The sequence below is a fragment of the Astatotilapia calliptera genome, chromosome 4 (assembly GCF_964374335.1).
Source record: "Astatotilapia calliptera chromosome 4, fAstCal68.1, whole genome shotgun sequence".
NCBI lineage: Eukaryota > Metazoa > Chordata > Actinopteri > Cichliformes > Cichlidae > Astatotilapia > Astatotilapia calliptera.
The window spans coordinates 22930328-22957443 of record NC_137425.1 but is presented as its reverse complement, the minus strand read 5'-3'; the positions used below and the strand labels follow the sequence as shown (position 1 = coordinate 22957443).

General features: G+C 40.6%; 2 protein-coding genes and 1 non-coding gene across 8 annotated transcripts in view; 1 reads left to right on the top strand and 2 right to left on the bottom strand.

Annotated features, from left to right (window-relative positions):
* clec16a (C-type lectin domain containing 16A) overlaps positions 1–1121 on the bottom strand; it is a 53553-nt gene extending 52432 nt beyond the window's left edge. For all 3 annotated transcript variants that reach the window (XM_026165479.2, XM_080300958.1, XM_080300957.1), the window contains exons 1-2: positions 905–1121; positions 21–149 (exon numbers count right to left, since the gene is read on the bottom strand). In XM_026165479.2, coding sequence (XP_026021264.1) covers positions 21–149; positions 905–978 — 203 coding nt within the window. In that variant the 5' untranslated portion in view covers positions 979–1121. The remainder of the gene's footprint in view (positions 1–20; positions 150–904) is intronic.
* Positions 1122–1168: 47 nt separating this feature from the next.
* On the top strand, positions 1169–4803 carry LOC113021061 (Dexi homolog (mouse)). Its single transcript, XR_013908868.1, has 2 exons — positions 1169–2304; positions 2901–4803. It is a non-coding gene; the product is annotated as a Dexi homolog (mouse) (transcript).
* Positions 4804–5468: 665 nt separating this feature from the next.
* ciita (class II, major histocompatibility complex, transactivator) lies at positions 5469–26301 on the bottom strand. 4 transcript variants are annotated; one of them, XM_026166308.2, is made up of 22 exons: positions 24599–26301; positions 19530–19598; positions 18488–18523; positions 18302–18343; positions 15650–15772; positions 15447–15506; positions 14927–14974; positions 13500–13724; positions 13008–13058; positions 12662–12775; positions 12515–12574; positions 12183–12400; positions 10749–12088; positions 10026–10562; positions 9583–9762; positions 9426–9497; positions 9258–9338; positions 9068–9151; positions 8849–8932; positions 8675–8758; positions 6271–6354; positions 5469–6168 (listed from the first exon to the last, which is right to left on the bottom strand). In XM_026166308.2, the coding sequence occupies exons 1-22, from the start codon at positions 25896–25898 to the stop codon at positions 6093–6095; spliced, it is 4968 nt and encodes a 1655-aa protein (XP_026022093.2). In that variant the 5' UTR covers positions 25899–26301; the 3' UTR covers positions 5469–6092. The 4 variants fall into 4 exon arrangements, with proteins under 4 accessions (XP_026022093.2, XP_080157078.1, XP_080157079.1 ...); XM_080300952.1 differs by having other exon boundaries at positions 12515–12775; XM_080300953.1 differs by having other exon boundaries at positions 12515–12775; positions 15650–15736.
* Positions 26302–27116: the final 815 nt, after the last annotated feature.

Below are 27116 nucleotides of genomic sequence, written 5' to 3'. Positions count from 1 at the left end.
AGACTTGAACTGGGACTTACTCAAACACAGAGCTGTCATTCTGGTCCCCCCAGATGAGGATCTCTGTGATCGAGCGGATGGTCTCCACCAGAAGGTTCCTGTTGTGATCTGTTACTGTTGTGTTTTTTGTCAAGACGTGGTACATATACCTGATAGAGTTACAGAAATAAGGTGAAAATGTGAAAGAGGAGGTGACAAAAGCCATTTGTTTAAATTTGACTGAAGTCATTAACATTCACATATCTGTATCTAAACCTAGCAGGACAAAGACTGCACTGATCGCGTGACATTGCAGAAAGCTGCTAGATAAACCTAATAACGTTTCAAAGGAATATTGATAGATGCAGTAGCGCTGTTACTGGGCTGGTGCAGTGTAATAACCACTAACCTAGAAACTTGTGCACACAAGAGGTTTCCCTCATTTAGCCTCACTAGAGCCCTGGCTCGGGATTTTATGTCCTGATTCAGGTTGATCGAAATCACCCCTCAATGTCATGCACCTGTTGGGGTTAAACGAATGCATGTTTTCGTACTCTGGTAAAAGCCAGTGTTTTCCAGCATGAGCTCTTTTAATTCAGCCTCCATGCAAGCTTTACAAAATTGGTAAATACAGTTCTTCGTGTATTAATGATATTCAGATTAAAATTTAATTTAAACACTTAATTTATCGTCTTAATTTATAGTGTCAATTCGGTTTTTGTCTGCTAGGACTACATCAGATTTTACTTACCTCGCAAAACATAATAAAAAAAATCCAGTAATCCTTGCTTTATTACAATTTGATTGAATAAATGCATTTACACACATTCACTACTGCTAAATATAACGCTGGTAAAAAACGACTGTCGTTTTCAACCAGCGACCACTTAGGCTAACATTAGCTTATTTCATGCTAACTACTCACTTCAAATGGTCCAGGGAGTGGATATTTTTCGCTTTCCCCTGTCCTCCAACCCAGCTCCGTGACCGGCCAAACATGGTTGCGGTTTTAATGGGACTGCAATTTTGCCGGGCGCCTTGTTTTGCTAGTGTTAGTGTTCGTATCTATCCATTACACCCACTTTCCCGTTCGGCTAGCTGCTTAGCAAACAGGGGGTGATAGGCGGTGATGGTAGCCACTGCGGGGTCATTACGTAATAGCGTGGGCAAAGGGAGTTGTAGTTCTTTTCCCTACGAGAGGGTTTACAGTAGAACTGAGAAAAAACTACAACCAATGACTTCCCATGCTATCAATGATGGTTAAAGCACGCGACCATAACTGTTTTGGTGATTGACAGCTCTAAGGCCAATCAAATGCCGACGCTTTGGTTGGTTGCTGGTTGGGACTGTTTTGATGCGGTTGGCAGAAATGTTAAGACGGGACATTATAAACTATAAATAATTCGACGTGTGTTTTGTGAATAGTTCGTCTCTTTCTGTCCGGGTGTGTAAACAACAAGTCCGCAGTAGTTTTCTTGCATTTTTTAGACCGACTCCTATGCTACTTTTTTATTTTATTTTATTTTTTAGCTCTAGCCACCAGCTGGCATGGCGTGAATTCAACAAACTCACGGAGTCAATGCCAAGAATGCGTCGAGCTAACTGGCTGTGATATTTGAATGTGTTCCTCTGGTTATAATTAGCTATGGACTTTATGTTGTTTAGCCCGCATGATTTCCTGTCGTTTTCTTCTGGACCGTACAGATAAGCTACTACATTGAGGGCTTCCTCTGAATCGTCGTTGCAGGCCAGGACGGGCCGAAATGGATGCCCCAATCCCAGCTACCCACACAGACTTCTAACGCTGACAGCAACAACTTCAGGCCACACACACACACACACACACACACACATACACAAGAACCCCTATCCGTGGCTTTCTTTATTTTCTATGACACACCAAATTTATGCCCAGCTAGATTCGGTGGAATCGCTCCTGGACGAACTCCCATATATGTTTTATTTGGGCCTGTTCTTTGTCAACGTCCTGATCCTCTATTATGCCTTCCTGATGGAGTACATCGTCCTGAATGTGGGGATAGTATTCCTGCCTGAGGATATGGACCAGGCACTGGTGGACCTCGGGGTGCTGTCCGACCCGGCCTCTGTTCCCTATGACACGGACACGGAGCTGGATGTGTTTGAGGGATATCTGGAGTGACAAGGCGGTCCTGGAAGGAAAAAACGGAATAATCAGATTTTGATAATGATGTTGCTGGGATCAAGAGGTCAGGCTGGTGCTCCCAGGTCAGCAGTTTGTTGGGAAAATGCCTCAAAGTGGATGCTTCTTAAGCTTTTTGTTCAGAGAGGCACATCAGGCAAAAAGTAAGCAAATGGCACAAGTGCAGTCAAACGTTTAAGTATTTAGACAGTCATAGTTTTGCAATTTTGATTCCATACACCAGGACACTGTGATTGAAGTACAGACTGTCAGTTTTTCTTTTGCATTAACTTTTTAGGAATTACAGCCTCTTCTTATACATAGTCACCCATTTACATAGGCTGAAAAGTAGTTCTTCAAGTGTTCATTTGGTGATGATTTCCATGGGTTCAAGACTTCTAGACAAAAGATATTTATCCAAGCAGTTCTTTCATTTAAAATTTAAAATCCAGTTACTATCGAAGCTCTGAACACGGAGGACTGCATAAAAACAGCTGTAGTTTCTAAACTGTTAAATACTTTTGTGCAATCCCTGACTTAAAGCTGAAAGTCTGCACATGATTGTTTGATTGTTAAAATCCACTGTGGTGGTGTACAGAGGCAAAGATTGTGTAGTTCTCCAAACACCAGATTGTAATAGTCAATAAGTAAGCACCATATGTTCAGCACACTTTAATAGCCAGTATATCTGTTATAAAGTCAAATTTAAAAATCAAGCTCTACCTTTTTATGATGGTAAATGTTTTTTTTGTGTCCACAGGTAGGTTGAGGATTCATCTCTTGCAGACTTATGATCCGTGACTGTTTGATGGAAAGAGCACTTTGGGAAGGCGTGTTCCCAGCAGAATATCAAGCAACCACAAGAGGTTAGCGCTGGCCTCTGCTACCCTCGCTTTGGATACAACGAAAATGGAAGCACAGCATGGTGCAGGAGAACGGAGAGAGACAGCTGTTCCCTTTGGAAGAAAAATTAATGTTGCCAGGGATGTGGATCTATCCAGGAACTGGAAGTTCACTCTAAAAGCAAAATGTGTTTGAAACTTGCCGCATCAGCCACGGTGTGATGTCCTACAATGTGACATATGGCAGTAGAACTGGTGAAGTGCAGGAAAACAATGTCCAATAAGCATGATGAATACTTAATCACTCACAGAACAACTTAAGTCACCGTTTTATCCTCTAATACAGAATCCATTTCTCTCTTAAGAACATCCTCGCGGAGATTTGGGTCCACTAACATCACCCTTACTCTCAGAAGCACAGCTAAGGATTATGGAAGCACTGGTGAAGCATAACACTGTCTCTGAACTGAGGCGGGGAAGATGTAGGACATAAAAGTGCCGTAAACTTTTTAATATTGTCACTACGCCATTCACCACAAGTCAGAGTATTAAAGTGTCGAGAAAGAGGTATTTCTTTAGTGCTGTACCCCTTTGTTTGTCAGTAATTAGGCGGAGTGGTGACCACTGTGATCACAGCTGGCCAAACCTGTCAAATGTCTGAAAAGGAGCCTCTAAAGAAAGGCTTCATTCTTTTTTTTTTAAAAAAAAACAACAACAACAATTTACTGAGAGACGAGATGCATTATGCTGACCGTCTTCAGAGGATTTTGAGCCAGCTGTTTAATTCCTTGTGTTCTCCTGCTTGTGCTGTCACAAATTTAGAGCTGCTTTTTATGAAGTGTATATTCTCAACAGCAATAATAAACTGGATTCAAGCAATGGATCAGTTACATAGTTATACAAATGAAATGGTTCACAGGTAACCATTTCATCCATGAGCTTGGCCAATTGTGGATGGGGAGAAAGTAAATATAAATTGTCTATATTTTGCTAGGCAGCTTTTCACCGAGATTGCTGGTGCTGGTATTTTCCCTCGTCAGCACTCAATATAGGGAGATAATAATCCACAGCCACACTGTGTAATTAACTAATAGGGAAAAAGGGAATAAAAAGTCTTGCTGTGATTCAAGAACATGGATGAAAACAAAGTAATTTAAGAATGTTTTTCAGAGAGTTGGCACCAGAGTTTAACAAGAAGCCGATCATTGATACCTGATACCAAATCGTTTTTTATGTGGGTTAAGGCCTTGGTGATATTTTGGTAGTTGTTTTTGTCAAGATGTCCATAGCTAAGTTTTTTTGGAGGGAAAACATGTGTTTGGAAACAGTATTTAGACCACAGGGCACTAAAACTCAGGATACTAATAAAATATATAGTATGAATACTGTGTGTATTCCATACGTTTATGTGGAATTTAATCAAACAGGAACAGAATCAATACGAGGTAAGGCTGTGAATAGGAGATAATATTTAAGGAAGTGTGTAATCTCGCTGTCTCATGCTGTAAACAATGTTAGCAGGCGGCTTTCTTTTCATTGACCAATGTCAGTACAACAGTGCTTCTTAGTTTTGGTATGAAAACAGTAGCATCTGAAGCTGTAACAGATTTCCTAATTTTGTACAAAAGTCAGTGGCCATGCTGTTTCCCAGGCATGCTACCCTGTTCAGGGCCACCATCATCATCATCATCTCGCGGGAAACATACAACCTGTGCTTGTGTCGTCCCACCGCATCGGCTTCTTTGCAGACATGCACATGCTCAAATGAACTGTAGAGTTTTATTTTCCATTGTGTATTTAATAAACTTTGAGCGAATGCCAGCTTGTAGCCTCTTTCTTTAAACCATCAGCTTGTGTATTTCTGCAGGTGTGAGGGTTTTATTAATAATCATGTGCATCAGCGTGATGTCATATTGCTTTTTAACCACAAGAGGGAGTGAGTGCAACAGAGAACAGCAGCAGTGGCTTCAAATTGTGGGAATTCTTTGAAGTCTCCACAATTCGATGATGGAAATCCCCAACAATGCTAAGTGTTCAGATTTGTTAGAATTTGCAAAGCGTGGTGGGAGTACGCTCTGCGTGATAACTGCCAGATGACGGCCTGTTATTTGATTCGACTCCGAGAAGCGGTACTGCCAGGAACTGTAGATGGACATTTGCTTACTTTCAGGTCTATTCATAATGTGAATCCAGTATTTTCCCTTTCTATTTGTTGAGATTCAATCTCGACCCAGTTCTTTCATTACCAACAATTCATGCTTCACGTGTGAGATTAGTAATGAAGTATCTCACAAATGTAATTTTGTTTTTTATCACTTCGTCGAGTGCGCACGCAGAGACTGACGTTCTTAAAGGTCAGTTTGCATCGAAATGGAGAACAGAAACATGCAGTGAAGGAAGTGAAAAGAAGGATTTTTTTCAAAAACCCCTTTGAATTCAGTGAACACAGGGGCATCAGTGGAAAGAAAACACTATAAAAATAGTAGTAGGGTGAGTGTCAAAGCATTTTATTATTATAAAAGTAACCAACAATCAGTACTGTATAATTTATAGCCAGAAAAACACCGTTATCCTCCCCCTCTCTCTCTCTCTCTCTCTCTCACACACACACACACACACACACACACACACACACACACACACACACACACACACACACACACACACACACACACACACACAGCACCACAAATGCACGAATAAAGGCAGATAATGGCAAAAACTTGGACAGACAACTATAAAGAAAAAGAAAAAAAACAGCCACCTTTAATAACAAAGGGTGACTATAAAAGTGCAATTGTGCTTTTTTAAGTTGAAAGTACTGAAAAACAGTACACACACACACACACACACACACACACACACACACACACACACACACACACACACACACACTTTGTAATGCAGATAGTGGAATGTTATGAAGAACCAGCAGCAGAGAACAAGCAGCAAGTACGTCAGTTGTAGTGCAATCTCAAGTTTCACATAATAATTTGTTTGTGTCCTTTCCTTGCAAGCACACACGTTTGAAAATGTATTGTGCAATTTAAGTATACATCATGAGATGCATGATGAAAACAGTTCATATGCTTGTAGAGAGGTATTGCATTTTAGTGCAATAGGATGCGGCTGTCCTGCTGAATGAGTCTCTCAAGCACACCGAAGGGGATGCACTGGTTCCACATCCTGGGATGATGAAATGAGATGAAACAGGGTAAGAAAAAAAAACCCATAAAAAATTGGAAAAAATAAAGATGTGTGATGAAGTAACATGAAAGAGCTCCTCACCTTAAAGTCTTAACTTTTGTACAGTTTCTTAGGCTGGCTCCTAAGCTCTGTGCGCCGACATCTGTTAGTTTGTTAAACTTTACGCTGTCAAAGAAAAGCGAGACAGAAGTTAGATGTGTTTTAACAGAAAAAAGCCTATAGCGCAAATCCAGACATCGCAATATGTTTTGTCTATAATATGAATACATGAACGCTAAAAATAAAACCAAAGCAGAAGTAGCAAAAAATGTGGAAGTGCTCTTTGCTTTTCACTTGAATTCCCAGTGAACTTCTGTTTGCTTCATCGCAGAAATAAACATTTTTGCAACCTGGTATAAAAACAGCTTTGGGACCACCGTACAAAGACAAAGATATACCACATAAATATAAAATGCAGTTTTTAAGTGATTTATTTTGATTTATTAGGGAAAAACTATTCATATGTCACGAGGTGGAATGGACAAGTTTAACTGAGTGTTTTTTATTTTGCATGTGTTGCTGTGTTTTATTAGTTTCAATCTTTTAATAATGTACAGTGTTTTATTCTTATGGTTTTATTGCATGTTTTTATTGTATGTATTTGTTCACTTGTCCCGGAGAGACTTGAGCCCCCTCCTGATCACTAATTGGACACACCTGGGAGGTCACAGAGGAAATAAGAGGGCCAACAAGAGGGCCTGGCAGGACAGAGACAAGGGAGTGGACGCTGGAGGAGGGCAGCAGGACGCCGCCCTATCGCTGCTCACGGTGAGACAATAGTGCAGGTGAGACACAGCAAAGCAGTGGGCAGAGTTGAGAGCTCTCCCCCTCCGGAGTAAGTCGCGAGTGATACCGTGCTAGAAGAAATCCCAGTGATAGGAAAGAACAGTGACTGTCGCTGCCCCCTCTCTCTTCTGGCTAGGCTGCTAATAAATCTTTATTTTTTATTTTTTTGTGCTATTCGAAGGTGTACTTTCTAGTGTATTTCAGATCATCGTCCTACTGCAAAACCAAAGGATGCATGTACTTAGGGCCAGGAACTCCTGGTTGGACACTCTCCCTCAGGTCTATCTGGTAGAGAGCCGAATTCATGGTTCCATCAATTGCAGCAAGTCTTCCAGGTGCTGAAGCAGCAAAGTAGACCATCACACTACCACCACCATGTTATGTTCTTTTAATGAAATGCTCTGTCAGTTTTACGCAGATGTAATGGGACTCAAACCTTCCAGAAAGTTCAGCTTTTCTCTTGTCAGTCCGCAGAATATTTTCCCAAAACCTCATCAAGATGTGTTTTGGCAAACGCGAGCCAAATCCATCTGCCTTTAGTCAGAGCTCTACAATGGATGCTTTTTGTGCCCACTGTCTTCCTTTTTGATGAATTATGAACTCTGCCCTTAACTGAGGGAAGCGAGGCCTGCACTTTAGATGTCGTTCTTGTGACCTCTTGGATGAGTCACTCATGTGGTCTTGGAAAGTTTCATCACTGTTCTAAGTTTTCTGAAGCTGTGGATAAGAAGCAGAAGCAAGCAGTGGAGTCCAAGAGCCTTAGAAATGACGTTATAACCTTTTTCATATTACTTGGTTTCTAAATTGTTGCTTTATATTGTGGGATGATGTTGCTTTTTGAGATCTTTTAGCCTGCTTCACTTCATCAGACAGGTTCTTTGTAATTCAACAAGTCTGCCAGTAATCAGCCCTGAACGTGGGTAGTAAAACTGAACTCAGCTTTGTCATTTAAAAACTGCATTTTGTATTTACTCAGATTATCTCTGACTTATACCAAAATATGTTTTTGCATATTTATTTAAGTGTGATAAATATGCAAAAAACTAAGAAGTCAGGAAGGGGCAAGTAAGCTTTCACAGCATATTAAAGTGATACATTCTTAGGGGTGTGGCCACTTTGACTGACAGGTGAGCATCACCTACAAACCTGGGTCTCCTGTCTGCTGTCATCATGTCAGCTAATTCAAATGACTGAACTGCACCTCTCAGTCATGTTTGCTGTGCTGTAGTGTAACTTTTACATTACTTGGCACTAAACTCGTAACTTGTCTCACTGCAATACATCTGTACAGTCTATGGAAGCACCTTGATATCCAAGCTTGCTAGACTGACTCACTTTCATCACAAGCTAAAGACCCCCTCCTAATTTTAAGTAGTCACTGGTGCGTTACTGTGAGTGAAAACATAACTAAACAGCAAGCGAAAAAGGACCTTACAAGTATATAAAAAATTAACTAAGTGAAACTATGTAGAAAAATAACTGTCAAACAAATGAGTTGTCTTGTGGTCAGTTCCCATCTACACCCAGTCCCTGCCTGTGTAAGTGGAATTTGTCAGTCTTTTAAACGGGAAGACCTTTGCTAAAACAGAACCTTTTACACTGAAATGTAGAAGAACCTAATTCTTAGCCATCAGTTCCAAATAAAAATGTCAAGTCTTACTCAAGGTCAGTGAGGGAAGCCATGTGTGGGAGAACAGCTGCTAAACTCTCTGCCCCTTCATCAGAAATCATGTTGCTGTAGACACTGGAAAAAATAGCAAGATAAAGAGGGAAGTGAAATTATGTGGGTCAAAAGTAAGTGCCACTTTTAGGTTCCTCTGTAGGCAGATGTTACCTTAAACAGTGCAGATTAGGCAGGTCCTTCAGTGTGGCTGCTAACTTCTTCACACCCTCGTCTCCTATGCAGTTCTGTGATAGACTGGAAACCAGAAAAAACACACACAACTAAACACACATATCAAAACTAAGTTAAAAGCTAGACTGTGATGATTTTGGGGGGTGTCATGGGAGCTCAACTAATTGTGTCTTTATACCACCAATGACAAATACTCACTTAAGTATCTCCAAAGAAGGAAGTGAGACTAAAGCACTGGCCAGCTTCTCTGCTCCTTTGTCCCCGATCTTGCTGTTCTCTAAGCTAAAGGTGGTGAGAGAATCAGGCTGTCAGTTACTAGAAACATCTCATAAACACAGAGCGATGCTTTAAGCGTAATACAAATAGAAAAAGTGCGCTGTATACTTACTCCAAGTGCTGTAGGTTATGCAGCCCTGGCAGGAGATCCCACAGCTTCGGAAGAACCAGAGGACCATTATCTGGACCAAGTCTACAGGGAACAGTGTCATCATTATCGTCACCAGCTTTACAGTGACAACCATAATAAATTCAGATATCAAACATCTGAGCTACTTACTCAAACTCCAGCTTGTGTAGCTCTTTAACTGCTGGCACTCCCTCAGACAGGATGGAGTGAGACTCGCTGGAGCTACAAGTGAATATAACACGTTTTCACAAACCAGTATGTTGCAGTGTAAATCTGAATGTGTGTGCATAAGTGTGTGGTGTATTACCTGTCTGATAGCCTCTTGTGAATGTGTATGTTCACCAGCTTTTCCAGGTGCTCTATATGACACACCTGTTTAGCTTTCAAAGGATGGATTGTGAACTTGGACACTGCCCTCTGGAGGAGACTTTCTTCGTCACTCTGCTCCAGCAGCTCCCAGAGGGTGATGGCGTCAGCAATGCATGACCTGGAGGACCCACAACACTGTGTTTAACACTGCTATTGGTGCTGGTAAAGATCAGCGACTATCAAGTCACAAAAAAGTTCCCAATACTATCCTTTAACCATTTAAATCCTGAGGATTGAGCCATAAAAACATAAAGAAATACAAAAGATTACAAATTAGTTCTCTGGACAGGCTTAAACAGGATAAGTAAACTATGACCGGACAGCCACAGTTTGTGGGATAGTTGTAGCAGGGTAGGGTTTAGAGCTGTATATAAGCACTACCTGTATGTGTTGATGTTGTTGAGGCCAACCAGAGCTCGAAGTCCACAGATCTGGATGCCAGAGTCCTCCAGGTCCAAACAGAAACGTCTGCCTTCAGTTCCCCCCTGTTCAAGTGCTTTCTGAACAGTGAACACATCTGGCGGGCTTAGTTGAACTCCATGAAACGTCAGGAACTCTGGAAGATTTGCTGCTAGGTGTGTCACCAGCTGAGTCCTGCCAGCTTCTCGGCCACCATCACTGTGAGTAAAACTCGCCTCGTAGACGTAGTGGCATGCCTCCAAGATTTGGGAGGGAGTAAGGTCAGCGTAAGAAAGCCCTTCCAGGTGTTTTGTTACCAACCCCTGCTTGTTAGCCACCATATCTCTAAAGGCTGTCTCTGTATGCGTGTGGAATCGCTGCAGTTCTGTCCTATTGTGGAACAAGAGGCCAACTGCAAATCGCTGAGTGAGCTCAAGTTCCTCCCTTTGAGGTCGCCGACGACCTTTCCCTCCAGACTGGAAAGGGAGGGTCTGGAGAAAGGACCGGTCTGTTAAAGTCCTGGAGAAGGAGAAAGAGAAAATGTGTCATGGGAGATTGGGGGATTCTACAAGTCTGAAAGTGAAAGAGAAAATAGACTGCAAGTGGAAAGGCTTTCATTTTTAATCTAACAGCATATAAACAGTAGATATTATGATATTTTAGCCCTACTGGCTTTTGATGAATCTGTAAACGGTTGATTTCTACCTTGACAAAGCCAGATGTACTCCTGCAATGTAACTCTGAAGGAAAGGGTTGGCCCATAAGAGGATCTGGTCATTTTGGTGATCAGTTAAATCATTGGTGGTCCTTTCACTGTTTTCAGTCCTCTGTTCTGTCTCTCCAGCTTCTGTCTCATTTTCTCCTTCCTCCTTGGTACTATTTGAGAGGCATGGACTCGCTCTCAGCTGATGAGAGAGAAAGAGGCCTGTTCTCAGACCAAATGCCTTGACTTTGCCAGATATGTCCCGTCCTGTGGGAAGGATGGAAGAGTTGGCTTTGACCCCTTCCCAGGCTAAAGAGCTCAGCTGGGACAACAAGTCAAAGTCCTCCGTTACAGCTTCTCCGCCACTGCTCCTGAGATCCTGATCCACTTTGTCTGCTTGCGCCTCCTGTTCTTGTGCCTTTTTTGCCCTTTGGGTGCGAGAGGAAGTGCGTGCCTGCGTTCTGGACTTCCCCTGATTATTTTTCGAACATTTCTTCGCCTGAGAGGTATTTGAAATTTGTGTCTCAGTGTCTCTTATGGATTGTGCTTGAGCTTCGGTGTGTGTGGGAGTACTCCTGCCGTCTTTATCCATTTTTAAACACAGCACCTGATGACAGAGCCCAGTTAAAGTTCTTGGCAGGACATCCACACTTCTAGACTGCTCTAAAATCAAGCACACCAGCCGGCATAGTCCGGGGTTCCAGCAAAGGAGATTTAGGTAGCTCATGCTTTTTAGACTCTCCAAAGCTGATTCTCTGAGGCCAGGATCAGAGAAGTACTGGGACAAATATGTTTCCACATTTTCTGGGGTAAACCCACACATCTCCAGAAGGCTGTCTGTACGCCTGAGCAGCTGGCTGGCAGTTCCCCGTGGCCGGGTGGAGAGTAGAAGAGTGCAGCCTGGAAGCAGGACCCTTTGAAGAATGGCAGAATACAACTGCCTTACTGTGAAAGTCTTTGCCTTGCTGTCTTTTTGCAGTGAAGCTGTTAGGTCTTTTTCCTGAGCTTGAAGTAGAGTTTCATAGTTGCGCAATTCATCAAAACCATCAAAAATGATGAGCACACGTTTAGGGGCTGCCAGGATTTGAGCATACACTGCTTCTGGGTCCACACAGGATGGGGCGGAGGAGGAGAGGTTGAGCAGGAGTGTCTGAAGACTGTAGACCGGCTCTGTCACACTGAGCTTTTTGCCATCCAATAGGAATACAAAGTCAAACTGAGGGATGCAGTTTCTGGACCAATCAATACACAGCTTCTTGATCAGAGTGGTTTTTCCCATGCCGGCATTGCCAAGCAGCAAAATGTAACGTCTGGATTTTTCTCCATTTGAACCATCAAAGATCTGAGTGGAAAACGATAAGCAGGCAATGAGTTTAACAAGGTTTTTTTTTAATTCTTTTGTGATATAATCTGTTCAGTAAAAGTGACGCTCCTACCTGACTGAGTGCCAGCATGGTTTTTTGCCGATCTGTGTCTCCCTTGATGACTAGCTCCTTGTCCAGGCATTTGTTTGTATTTTTCCCAGAGCGAACTACCTCTCTTTGGCTCACTTGAACATCTACATAATGAGAAGACAGGCTGAGGCCCGCCTCCATATCCTGGTAGGTTTGACTCATGTGAGCTTTGGCTTCTTGAATGTAGTCCTTGACATTCTCTAAAAAAGAAACAGGACTGAGTACCAAGCTGGTCCTCCACAAACCATTGTATATTCATGAGATCACTGTAGACAAAGTAAGAAGAGATCCTTAAAAGCCATGCGGCAACTTACGTGGAATATCAAGGACCTTGGGAGACTGAGGAAGAGGTGATTCCTTACATGGAGACATTTCTGAAGTGGAACAAAGCATGAAGTTTGTCACATGCCAGAAACTCATAACCACAAGGAGGAAGATTTGAGACAGATACAGATGCTCACCATTGCCTGGGGATACAGGTGAGGTACAAGGGGGAGACATGGCTTTGCTAGCTGTTTCTGACAGAGAACCCAGTGGGGACGAACTCATTTGGACCGGAGCGACTGTGCCATCGACTACAAAAAAAAAAAAAAAAAAGAGTGAAATGACTGCATCGGCACACAAACAAAGCAGATGTTACAGAGAGCAGTTTCCATGTTGTCTCTTAAAAGGCAGAAGCAAAACCATAATGAGGAACAACAAATAGCACAACACCACCAGAGAAGACAAGAAGCAGAGAATAGCATGCACACATGAACACTCACACGCAACCATCCCAGATAAAAGATTTAACCTTTTTTTACTTACCTGGGGAGAGTGGTGGTAATTGGCATTTAGAGGGTGGTGACACAGTAGGAACTATATTAGAAACAACAGTTAGACAATGGACTACTTGTACAGGGTGTACACAATAATCAGTACACATTAAATAATTAAAGATGTCACTGACATGAATAACACAACCACCAGTGGACAGAAACAACAATGGCAAATCAATAATTCTGATTGAAAAGAACTTTTTTTGCATTGTAAATAGACATGATTGTGTTACAGGTGTGATTGCTAATCAAGGCTGTAGCTAAGCTACAGTTTTTCAGAAGAAGCTTTATGGTCAGATTGCCAAGGTAATTAAAACTGTACATCAACTCATTTTCTTTGCATAATGCTCAACACCCCTAGTCTGCAGTGTCAATAAAAACGTAACACCAGAAGAGTCACAAATGTCACTTTCTGCTGGGCTATGACATAGCAGTACACAGGAAACACTGTTAACTCTTGGCATGCCGGTATTTAACTCACCTAATATATATGTAGGTGTAGTGGCGCTGCGGGGGAGTGGAAACCTAATGAGCGGAGGAGGAGGAGAAAGCTGGACTGGATTTCCTGCGGAATCTGAGATAGTGATAAACTGAATGGGAATCGCAGAGCTCGTTTGGGAAGGGTAAACGCGAAAAATTCTTGGTGGAGTGGCGGTGGACATCGGTAAAGTCTTTGCTGGACTTGGCCCTGATGCGGGATGACTGCCTGCAAAACAACCAGAGCTGGCATCAGTTTCTGGGAACTGGTTTAGTCAGCCTTGAGAGTTATCAGAAAGGGAGTTGGAAAAATGACAACAATGGTTTGTTTTTCAAAAAACAGCGAAAGATTTACGGTCACAAACATCCTCATTGCAGAGCACTGTTGAACTTGTTACTCAAAGACAATCGCATTACGTATTTACTTTGAAACGTGATTACTTTGTGAAAAGGCATTGCACTATTTACCTCCTATTGAAAGTTATTTCTTACACTACTCTGCATTACTTCACCACTTCATCCCAGATGTACTGTCACACAATTTCCATCCAAGAATGAAATAATAAATCTTACATTCAATATCTCCAAAAATGATTAACTCAGTAAGGAGAGGATAGATTCGGTATTTGCTCTAAACCATCACTTTCTTTAACCTTCTAACCTTGAAAGGTTTCACTCTGCTCTGTCATTTCTCTTATCATCATGTTGGGTGATCATGCAAGTGCAAATGAAAAGGGAGATTAAGCCAAAGACAAATGGACCAAAGTAAAGTGCATTACTCTGCAAATACAGACATGTATACTTAAATTTGAGTCTCCTATTTCTATTTGTGGTGTAGTATTTCCTTCTAAGCTGAGCCATTAAATCTCTTCAGTGACCAGCAGCTGCTGATGTAAATGAAAATACATGCTCAGGTTTTTTTTTTTTATCACATTGCGTGGTAAATCGGAACTATAAAAAGCACCAAACTCATGTGAAGCGAGGTGGGTAAGGTGCGAGTTCTTCTTCTAATTCATCGGCGTAAACTCATGACTTACAACTTCAAGTTCCTGTTTTTGTTTTTGTTTTAAAAACTAACTGGTTCATGCACATCGGTGGAGAACAATCACCCTGTGATCCAAAAGTCTAACCACTGAAATTTCATCTGAATTACCTTTTTTGTAAAAAGTCACTCTCACATGCACGTGCTGAAAGTGGTTCTTTTTCATGCTAGCATTTTACCATGGAGCTATTCGAGGGATATTTGTAATATGATATGATATGATATGAATTGCAATATTTGACTTTAATAACCTATCTTGCAACCCTGGTAATCCTCTTTCAACTGCTATCCTGCAGAGTTTCACTTTTTCAGATCAACATCACTTACAGCGCTTCAAGTTTAAAGCTCCAGATGTTGCCTCAAAAACGGTTTCAGTTTTCATGACTCACCTGGCTCAACAGCTGGCTCAGCCTGTGACTCTTTGGTTTTTGGTTGACCTGCAGGAGTTGAAGAACCAACATTACAACATGACAGCAACAAAACATGCTCAGAACATCCTTTTATTTGTAAACATATCCTTTTCTTTTTGTACCAGATGGTAGTTCATTTTCATGTGATCTTCTATTAATAGTATTATTCCAGATTTGATTAGCAAAAAACCAAAAAACCCAAAGCATCTCTTAATATAGTGATATGAATGGAAACCAGTGGCTGAATTTTAAGCTCTGAGTGTTTGAACTTTTTCCACTAGTCTTAAACATACCAACGTAATTAGAAAAGTAAGAAAGTGCAGTGTCAAGTGCTATAAACACCACAGTATTATGACTACCATAAAAATGATAAATTGTCATTATAAGTTTAGTTATAGTAGGCTTAAGAAGGTGTCTATTCCACTGGGTCCCAAATGTAATGTGGGTTGGAAACTCCATCGTTTGTTAAACAATCAGAGGAAGACTCTGGGTTAGTCACCTGATGGTTTTGGCTGTTTTGCTTTGGGCCTTTCATCCGAGCATGGCTGTGGCTGAGAATCTGGAGAGGGAAAAACATGCAAGCAGGACTTTAAACAATAAAGTGAAAATGACAAGTTAGAATCCTAAAATTAAGTTTTATATAACAAAAAGATGCTGGTAGGGTAGATGCTGTTCTTTGTGTAGTTACGAGCCAATCATTACCTCTCGGTCTTTTTCTCCTTCGTGATTGGCCTTTTGCTTTGGGTTCCTGTATCTGCTCAATGCTGTTGGCGATGGGTACCTCAGCTGCTGTGGGGAGGTCATCAAAGGTCCATGGATGAGTAACTAAAAAAGTCGATGTAGCATTTAGCAGATGCCCGTACTCGAACGTGTTGTCATTGTCATGGCATTTCATTACTGAATTAAAAATCAGTAGCTCTTCAAGGCATCATGTGACAGTTAGATAAACAGTAGGATTTGATTGACTTTTAAATTATGGCATTCTGTTTTTATTTACATTGACACAGCCTCCCAGTTTTGGGGGCAACCAGGATGTACATGGGCTGCTTTCATTTCTTTTGTGGATACTAAACAAAATGTAAAGATTGGACCAGAGTCCGGTCCATTGTCTGTGGGCTTAATCACATTTGATGATGTTGTGAGAGGTTTACATTTTATGGGCCGTGCATTTACAATATGCTGGGTGGAGATTTTTGTGTTTGTGTACTAAGATAACGACAAAGGTGTTTAAATGTATATTGTAGTAGATATTTATTTTAGGAAGACTGTGCAATCTAGTCACCATTGTTTATGTACAGGGGCAAATCTACTATGGTGGCATGAGGTGGCATGTGCCACCTTAAAAAAAACCTTTAGTGTCACCCTAGTTTATTCAAAAAAGCTAGCATTAACACTTTGAGCCTAGCTACAAGTAACACTGAATATGAGTATGTTGCATAATGTTACCTGATGCAAGACCTGCAAATGTGTAAAGAAATGGCTTTGATTTTTCTGATTTCCATGCCACCCTAAGAAAATGTTTCTAGATCCGCCTCTGTTTGTCTAGCCTGCTAGGTGGTTAGCACCATTAAGAAATGCTGGCAAACCACCTCACATATCCAGTAACCACTGCTTCTCTGCACAATGATCGATGTTAATGAAAATAGCTTTTTTAGTTGCATGAAAACACTGTTGCAACTAATGTAAAATTTTAATATTTACTTATTTAAAGTTTACTTAAGAAATTTTACTTTTACTTACTGATAAGTAAAAGCTATTACAGGTAATACTTGCATAAAACTTGCATACAAAAATCTATATAAATATAATTAATTGTGCTCCTTATATTGGATAACACTAAATTAATACATGAAAGGGTTTAGGTGACAATTATAAATAATCATAATTACAATTATAACGATTTATGACAGCCTGTGCACATGTTTTGTTGCTGCAAAAGTAATGTGGTCCCCTTCAAAGACCTTTGAAGAGATTCTGCTAAAAATCTTTAGGTTCATATTTAAAAGATAAAACAGTAACTTTGATGGTCAGTTACTCTTACAGAAAAAATAATCAACAAAAGAGACGCTTATCTTATTGCTAGATTTGTCTTATGCAATATTAAGCATTATGATGGATAATAAAGCCAAATGGGTCATGGCAACAAAGTGCCGGCCTTCAGATTCGAGCAGTAGCCTAACTCTGCTTTGTGATTGGGTCATCATTTAGATGTTTTTTTTCTTAAAGGTTAATTTATAACTACAGACTGAAATGACTGAATTACTTGTTGACGTCACTTAAGAAACTCTAAATTTCAATGAACCCCTCATCCTGAACGTTCAGATGAGGAAGTGAACCTCCGACTGTGACACTGAAAAAACACAAACATTTCTTTACTACTGCGTTTGTTGTGTTTTGTCTTCCTTCCTCATTATTCGGGAAGGCCAAAACAACACTGGTGCATTTCTACAACTAGATTACCAGGTTGTGGTTGTAGGCCTCCACCACTCAGACCTATGTAATGTGTAAGATTCCTACACATTACATACACTGGAATTACCTAATTTAATGGTGGCAGTTTTAATGTTATGCCTTACTGTTGCTTATAGTTTAGATTATGGCTGTGCAATATAAGGCCCAGGTGGGCAGAATTGGCCTGGCAAAGACTCTGATCCGGCCCATCATGCATGACTTTGAAAATGTGAAGGGTGTCATAAATTTTGGACTTTTAATTGTATTTTGCTCAATTTTACAACTTTTGCTACATTCACGTTACACCAAAGTAATAGTAAAATAATTAAATGCCAGAAAAGAGCCATTGTTTTCACTATCCATTGTGGAAATGTAGCAGTTTTAGCTGAACGAGTCTTTGTGACAGATTTCCTTCATGAGACTCACCATGAAATTAATAAATTTACAGGAAAGATTCATGTTCTCTGTATCTGACCAAATAATGATTAGTAATGACACTGATACTTTGAACTTTTGTATTAAATGAATTAAGTCATGACTTATTAAGAATCATATTTGACATTTGTGTGAAACTTAGTCATAGCTTAAGATCATAATAATCTTAACCTTTGAATATCAACTAATTTTACGCAGTTATTTTATGAGTCCAAGTGATTGTCTGTGACTGACATCAGAGATTCACTGCCATGTTCTTTGTTTTCTTCTCTTTTTCCTCATGTTTCTAGCTCTCCTCCCCTGTCTGTATCTACACTAGGATTTAGATACAAAATTAACAGTGAAGTGTTCGTTTTTTCTTTTTTTTTAGGACATCAAATGAAGAACATGTTTAGCCTTATTATGTTATGTGGGCTCTGTTAAGCACTATGTGACAACAGGTACAAAGTAACAAAAGGAGGTTCTTACGGCTGTCGTTGAGTTCTAAGTAGTCAAAGAGGGAATCAACATCTGAAAAAGTGCACAGAGGTAATTATAATTAGATAATAAACTTCACATACATGTGAGATACGTAATAGAAAACTACTATGTGCGTTTTTACATATAGTACACTACACATGAGTAAACACATATAGATGTTTGGCTGCCACTTACCCAGCAATTTTTCATTTATATCATCATCCAAATTATCTGAAAAAATAACAATACCATCATCAGATAACAGAATTTCAGTTTCAAAATATAAAATATGTAAAGTTGATGAATTCATTATACAACACTGCCTCTTTTAAATATGTTAATTACTAATTACTCGTGGAATCGATTGGATATATTAGACAGTCAATATTCATTTATTGTTTATTATTTATTATTAGTCCTGTGTTACATGCTGTTTTTCAGTCTGTTTGTTTAAGCTTTTACTGTCCTGTGCTGCCTTCCTGACAGTAACAGCTGCTTCAGTGAAATATTCAATCATATTTTGGGGTGTTGGACCACCCCTATCTCAACTGTTAAGCTACCAGTGGTACTAGTATATTTTCCAAAGTGGATGGATTCATCAACTTCACTTCAACTGAACAGAAAGACAATGATCCCAAACACATGAAACCCAGTTCTGGAATGATAAAGCAGGCTAACTTTAAGTCTCTGCAATGATCCTCCCAAAGCCCCCGACCTCAACCCTACTGAAAGTGTTTGGACTACTAAATAAAATTCACCAATTCTTCCAAGAATTACTGTCAGAAATCTAGCAAGAATTAGCAAGAACTGCCAAAAGCTTTTGGTAGCGTTTTAATGGTTGAGGTGCACCTTCCTAAAAGACATTTAGCTATTTAATAGTGGTGGAGTATGCATGTATTTGAGCCTGTATGTGAACTTTTGACCCCGTGTGGATTTGAGGAAAACAAAGATAATTTCAAACTTGTGCACCTAATTCTTGTTTTTATAATTATTAAAGTTGCATGCAGCACAATCGTGTAGAGCACAAGTGTATATAAACTGTTTAAGATTAAACTTCATTTCATTCAATAGTTGGTGTTAAAAATGTCTGCTCACAGATAGAAAAATAGAAAGAAAGGAGTGATAATAACCATCTGTTTCTTCTATTTAGAAGTGTTTGTTTGCGTTTTCACTGCCTCAACACATAATTCACCTTTTTATTATCAATGCAGAAAAACAAAGTAGTGACAATGCAAACCTATCAACAGATCCGCCAAGTCCAAAGGGACTGCGATGGGATTGGGATCCACTTCCAGCATCTTGACATCTGGTGACACGCATAGGAAAGAAATAAAATATCCTGATTGGTTATTATTATATTTGTAGGTTAGAGTGGAGTTGAGGATAAGCTGAATAAATGTTGGTAGTTAAAGATCGAGTACAGGGGGATGCTTTTGTCAAAGCTGCAATTCCCGCAAGCTATTCCTAACATAATGCCATCACAATAATAATGGGTTGGACAGAGACACCCTAAAAACACAATGCCTGTTGTAATAATAGTAATGTGAGAAAACAACAGAGGATTTACTGAAAGAGAAGAAAGTAGGAAAGCAGGAGAAGTAAATCAATTTCCTGTCAGTACACGATACACTACAGTATCCGGCCACAGTCTGGAAAACCATTAACACCTTGACTTTATCACTGTATGGTTAACTGTTCAAACTGTGTTTACAAATATGCACTTTGACTCTGGGGGGGGGGGGGGGGGGTAAAAAAAAACGCCTGTGCTGGAATTTTACTTGTGCAGGAAGCTCAGGTAAACCTGTTTGCAGAGATGACTACTGCGATCTTTTACAGCCTAAAGACACCTTTAGGATAACCACGATGTGGACAGTAGAAAAAACCCAACAACACCAGAAAAACCAAAAAGCAACTTTTTGCCCTGATGAATCATTACTTGTACAATAAAACACTACACTGACTAATTCTACAAATCACCCAAATTGCAGGAAGGCAGTTAAAAAAGACAAAAAGGATTTCATGCAAAAAAAAACCCCACTCCAGTTGTTTTAAAGGAGATCATGCACATAAAGTTGCCCTTGAGCAGTGTGGTTGTCTAGCAGTCTATAACCAGTGCCCATGTGTGGTGCCATTTGAGCAGGTAACCAGGTAGTTCACAACACACACACACACACCTTGTTTATTAGACCAGAAACAGAGGACTACAGTCGACTATGGACTTTCGACTCACATCCTTGTTTAAAATCTGTCATTGTTTTTCTGAGAACCACTAAAAATAAAGCAGTATATATGTGCCCATTACCTCCCTGAACAAACAAACAAACAAATAACAGTGCAACCAGTTGAGTTACTGATCGCACACAAAATATGTCTCTAATGAGGAACTCGGGAACCTGAAGCACACAAAGCACCATGCTGTCTGCACAACTAGAAGAGCAAGACCTTAAAAACTAACAGTGAAAAATAAATATTAAAAAGAAAAGAAAAGAAAGAAATTTTTTGTTTAGTCCTGAGTCGGAGTGCGTGAAATTCTTTGTCCCTGCGCAGTCCCACACTAAATGGCTGCCAACTATTACCAAAATATTTTAAAAGTTACATTGAAAGTGATTTTCAACAGCTAATGTACTTCAGTTGCCCGGAATTCCCCGCAAATCCCCAACTGGACTTATTTTCACTTACGACAACGTCTGATCTGTTATTTTTGTGCACTCTTCACGTGTGGGGGTCTATGATGGTGGGTGCGACTCCATCTGGTCACACAAAAGCATAATGGAGTTGATTCTTCTTGTCATGGCTGAAACTTTCAAAGCCAAACGCAGAAAATCAATGCAGGTGCTGAAGCAGCCGCTCAATTAAAACTTTAACCTAAATTTTCTTAAAAATGACTAAAGTGGCCCCTGTAAATTAAAGAAAAAAAAGTGTGGAAAATCCCCGACAAATCTTATTATTCTTTTCCTGCGCACTTTCATGAATGCGCAAACCCAGACCCACCGGAGCTCACCATGGCTGATATTCCTACCTGTCGGGTCTCTCTGGGTGATGCTCAGGTCCTGTAAACGCCCTGATGTGATGTATAGTCTGTGTGTCTCATATAAGTTCCATCAGCCGCTGCATATATCCTCAGATGACCTATACACTGAGAGTGCGCAACCTGCTGTGGCTCACAATGCTTTTGCTTTCACTTTGCCTAACATGCCTTACCAAACGCACCAAGCCGTTAAAGGGCGGTTCTGTGTGCAGAGTGCACCCTGCATCTGTTTTAGGTCTGTTTTAACAACAACGGAAGAAGCAAAGAAAACGTTCAAGAGGCGCGCAACGAGGGACCGGTTTATGATGAGGAACAACGGTGATGTAAAGCAAACAGGTCACCGTGCGTTACAGTCGCCACAACATCCTCAAATATCCCTTTGTTTTTGTTTTTCCCCTGGCAACATGAGCGTCAAAAGGGGGCTCAACTATTTTGCAGGCTACTTAGCTTCATGTAGCCTGCATGACATGTTTTGATGGACTTTTAATTAACCTCCTAGGACCTGGCATCCACATATGTGGACATCACATTTTAGGTTGTCTAGACCAAAATACTACATTTTGTTTTACAAGGGCCTGATATCTAATTACGAGGACATTATACTGCCACTGTTCTATCGAAATTTAAAGCCAATGTCCTCATATGTGGATGTCATTTTTCTCAGAAACAAAAATCAAGTAAGTTTTTTTTAAATTACGTAATTATTTGTTTTTACATTCATCAGGTCCCAATCAGCCCAAATAGCAAAGAGAAATTAAAAATGCATGCAATGAAAGAGTTTGGGTCTTAGGAGGTTAAAGCTTGTTGTTTTAGTTAGGTGAACTATATTCTCCCTCATTCCTGCATTGGAAGTCTTTAGATTTTAAGATATAACTGCACTTCACCTCAAATCTAAAGCTTGATTTTGGACGGGACAACAGGCATCAGTAGCTCCAAAATGGATCACATTTTGCTTTAATCTCTTACTGTTTAATTTTCTTATTAATATTATCATCATTAATAGTCATCCCTTTTCTACATTCTACAACTATGACATTGTTTTCTATCCATTGCTAACAGTATGCTAAATACTGTATGTTCATAGTTTGCCTTTTGGGGATCACAGTGAGGTGTTGTTCAGTTTCTGCTCTGTGACCACCTTAAGACAACCGAAAAACAGCATCAGCGTTCACTGCCAGGCCTTTGGAATTGACAAGGAAACATGGGTAGTTTTCAACAGTGGAGTGGAAAGTACCTGCTCCACCTCCACCTCGCCGAAGCCAGGCAGATAAACCAAATAGATTGTGCCTTGTTGCCAGACACGTTTACATCACGCTCATACCATTCATATCAAGCTTGATCCACACAGTTACATAATAGAGGGAAGGCATTTTAAAAAACAATGCGTTCGTTTTACAGAAAGTAATGTGTCTGTAATTAATGTCGCACTGGCCTACATTTATTTCCTTGAGACTTATCATTACACTAAGTTAACCAACTTGATTTTTTGTGTTTGATGCTTTCGGAGAGATTTCTGTTTCACACAGGATGAGTAATATAAACACACACAACACATTTGAGGTTAAGAAATATGTGGGTAAAGACAAAACGAGGGGGTGGAGGAATTAAAGTTGGGCCTCTGTGTAATTCGGTGGGTTAAGCAGGTATGCCAAAAGGCTATTCCAGTAGGCAAGGATCCAATGTGGAGCATGCCACTCCCTTTGCTCTTTGTCCCCCCTTTCTTATCATAAAGAATTGTAAATGCCAAAAAATGCCAAGAAGACACTCAGGTACATCCTTTTCTTTTCATTGCAGATTTGTGTGGTGTGGTAGACAAAAACTTGATCTTTTTATTCATTTTAAAGCTGCAGCAGTAACAGAACTAAGCAATGACGTCTACCTTTTAACAGGGCAAAGTTATAACACAGAAACCTGAAGCTGAAACTAAAGCTCCACCCTTGTAACTGACTCAAGGTGGTAACCTCTACCAGGCTAAACATTATCAGAAAGCGTTCTTTGCCAAACTGTGTGCAAACCAAAAGTAGGTTACCACAGCAAAGCTGAACATGGCCGGTTACTAGTCTGACCGGCTTCACCTTCTTAACAAATCTAAAGAATAACCTTTTTGTGTCGTCTATTTGTCAGGCCCACGTGAAAAAGTATTCACGCCTTCATAATGTCTTAGCTTTTTGTTGCATACGAATATGACAAAGATAACTCAAATGAATTTTTAAATGATGATTTAAACGATTAAGGGTAAAAACGTATCGGCCGTGGTCGAATTCTTTCTCCAAGTCCATTCCACCACTCTTCGAGAAGGTAAGGCTTTTGTGGCAGTTCTTTAGATGTTGCTCTGGACCTCCGGATCTCCCGGATGAGTCGTTGGTGCCCTCTTGGAGTAAGAGCATTTGGTAGGTTGTCTGTTTCTGTGAAGGTTCACTACTGTTCCACGTTTTCTCCATTTGCGGACAATGTCTCTCACTGTGGTTCAGTGGAGTCCCAAAGCCTTAGAAATGTCTTTGTCTCTCCAGGCTGACAAACCATTTCTTCAGATTGTGACATGATGTGTTGCTTTTTGAGATGCTTTAGCCTCCTTCGGTTTATTGGACAGGTTCTATATAAGTAGAGTCTTGATTCAACAGGCCTGGCAGTAACCAGTGAAACTGAAACTAAACCTTGGGGATTATGGGGATACTTTTTCACACGGGCCTCAAAACGTTTGGATAACTTCTATTTCTTAGGAAATGATCATCATTTAAAAACAGCATTTTGGTCATCTTAATTATCACATTTGTTTCACAATCTGAAACATTTAAGTGGCTTAAATATGCAAAAAGAAATCAAAAGGGGGGCAACAACTTTTCACAGCACTATGCTTTCTTGACAATGGCATATTTACACCTAGAAGTCATAAATTTGCAGCTGTTGTCAGAGAGTGAGTAACCAGCTCGGGGGACCTTGGAAATAAAAAAGATGTGTTTGGAAGCTCGCCACATCCTATTTTTAACTGGATCCAAAATCAGAATGTCAAAATGAAACTGAAAGTGAACCACACCTTAACCACCAACTCATGTCCTGGCAGGAATAAAGCCTGGAGCAGGCTTTCTGTTTCCAAATAGACCAAACTGAAAACACCAGAGGATAAATATTTGTCCCTGCCCTGTGCTGATGCCTGAATGAAAGCAGCTTTTGTTCCTGTAATCCTGGGCATTTCATATAAATGATAAATTATAGAAGGAAAAAGAAGGAAAACCAGTGAAAGTTAGAAGCATCTGAACAGAAGCTTAAATGAAACTTACCACAGTGTGACTCCATAGTGTCCTTTATGCCTGTTATTCCATCTATGTCCCAGATTGCTGTTCCATAAACATTTTCGGTGACCCCTGCCATCATGTCATCTTCCGCTGTAACTGAAGCATCTTGTGGTGCAAACGAGGGACTCAAATGTTGAAAGGTAAATTGTGCAAGTGCCGAACTTGCGCCACACTGTGTGTCCTCAGGCAGACAACACAGGTCGTCTGCAGTTTCGCCTGGCCACCACGCATCCAGGAGGCCCCCCATATTGTCTGTGACGTTGTTGTTTGAGTCTGTGGCTTCACAGGCTTCCACAGGTGATGCATTTCCTCCTTCTTCGAAAGTTTTAAAGCGATCCATGCAGATTCCAGGTGTCGCCAACTCATCATATAAAGGGTAATAGAACTCCTCAGGTGTGTCCTCAGCATCCAGCGTGAAGCTTTCGTTAAAGTTGCCAGTGCACGCATCGAGTGTCCTGCAAGCGGCTGCAAGCTCCATTTCCTCTTCCAGATCTAAAATAGCACATTGTGCTTCGCTGTATGTCACTGTGTTATCACTAGTTGTACATCCAGTTGTGTTATAATAAACTAAAGGCTGTAACATCCTCCTTCCTTTGTCCCAGTGCTGCCACAGAGGTACAGCTATCCGCCTAGCAGCCTCTTCAATCTGCTCTAACCACTCCCCCTCAATCTCCAAATTCCCCTGATTTACCCTTTCACTATCACTTACCAGCTTCTGCATTGAAGGTGCACTTGTCAGCAGTTCAGTTATTTCATCATTTAATGAAAGTCTGCCATCAAACACTGTGGGGACAGAGTAGAGCCTTTGTGTGGGGTAGTGTTCGTCCATTGCTGTCCCCTCCCTCAATTCCTGAATGAGTTTATCTCTGGAAATAACTTGATCCTCATATAGTGAGCAAGTCTCTGGCTCCAGCCTTGTGCTGTAATGATCATCCACTGATGGGACAAACTCTGATCCTGCCAGGTGGTAGTCAACGGAGGGAGACTGTGACCCACCTTTCCCTACCTTAATGAGCGGTCCATGGCTGAGATGCTGGTGGGTGCTAGATGCTCGAGAAGCAAATTCCCCATCGGTCTCATCAGATCCCGGTATAAACCCTGATTCCCCGCAAAGCAGCTCCTGCGCAAGCCCGTCAATGAATCGATGCAGACCCAAGCTCTTGCTGTACGCTTCTGAGATTATCTGCTCCTCCACCAGACCCTCCAGCAGAGCTCGGATCTCAGCAGGTGAAGCCCAGGTCAGAGCCGAGCGGACTTCGTCCAGGACCTCCTCAAAATGAGCCATGACAAGAGTGTCGGCTCCCTGGGCATGGAGGAGTAACAATAGAAGCAGCGTATTGGAGTTATTTGAGTTTGTTCTTTATTTTTAAAGGGACTCTGTGATTTTATCCGGGAGGCGGTCGCATGAATGGTAGGAGGTGTTATTTCCCAAAGCCAGAAATGTTATTATTGGTATCATAAGGAAGTGAAGTTACACAAGAAAAGGAATCTGATCGAAGACATTATGGCAGTCTCAAACTTTCATCATCACACATTTTGTCTTTAAACAAATTTACCCGTCTTTTTTTTTTTTAACAGCTGGTTTAATATTTTGCCCAAATTCGATTACATGGCTGTCATTTTTCTGCTTTTTCATGTTAAGAAAGAGGCAGTGCCACACTGCACACTTTCTTCTGCACAAGTGGGCTGTTTTTCAGCTCAATCACACGCAATAGATTTTATTAAACTATTTAGTTATGATTTGGGGACTTAATCACCAAATAATCACCAAGGCTGCACATTTACCTATTTGTCCCCTTAAGCTCATAAACAGAACAAACACAAAATTCACACAGAACCCCCCCACATAAATGTAAAGCCTTCTCTGCGGGTCACATTATGAATGTGAAGGTGCAGTCCTTGTGTTAACCGATACAATGTTATGCACCATACTGTGAAGTTTTTAGGCAGGGACTAAAACCGGTTTGGCAAAACTACGCATGCCTCAGTGCCATGTTTAGCATTGCTCATTTGCTTAGTAGAAATTGAGCTGCACCTTCTTTGTGTACCTGAGGAGCCAGTTTGTTGTCGTTTTAAGTAATTGGGAGTCAAATGCTCTTATTGTTTATTGGTGATAATGATTTATTTTCAAATAATGGAAGAAAAAGCAGTTTTACCAGCTTTGTCTCACCTTTCCAACCATTTCCTGGAGTGTTTTATAATGAGTAAATCTAACTTTACTCACAAGCTAAAGGTGAAGCTTTACAGGTATGCTTTACAATAAAGATATTACTCTTTTATGTATCATAACTGTGGGAAAGACATTAGCTATAAGAGTGTGGTTATGATTGTTTTGTCTGCTTGCAGGATGCAGATACAGTTTCACATGTATTTTCTGCTTAGCATTGGAGGAACTACAAGTGTGGAGAGTGTAGTGCACATAAGGACACAAACACACACAGACTGCGAAACAAAAATTTCCAACCAGACTGGTCAGTACACACCTGGCAAACCTGATGCCACA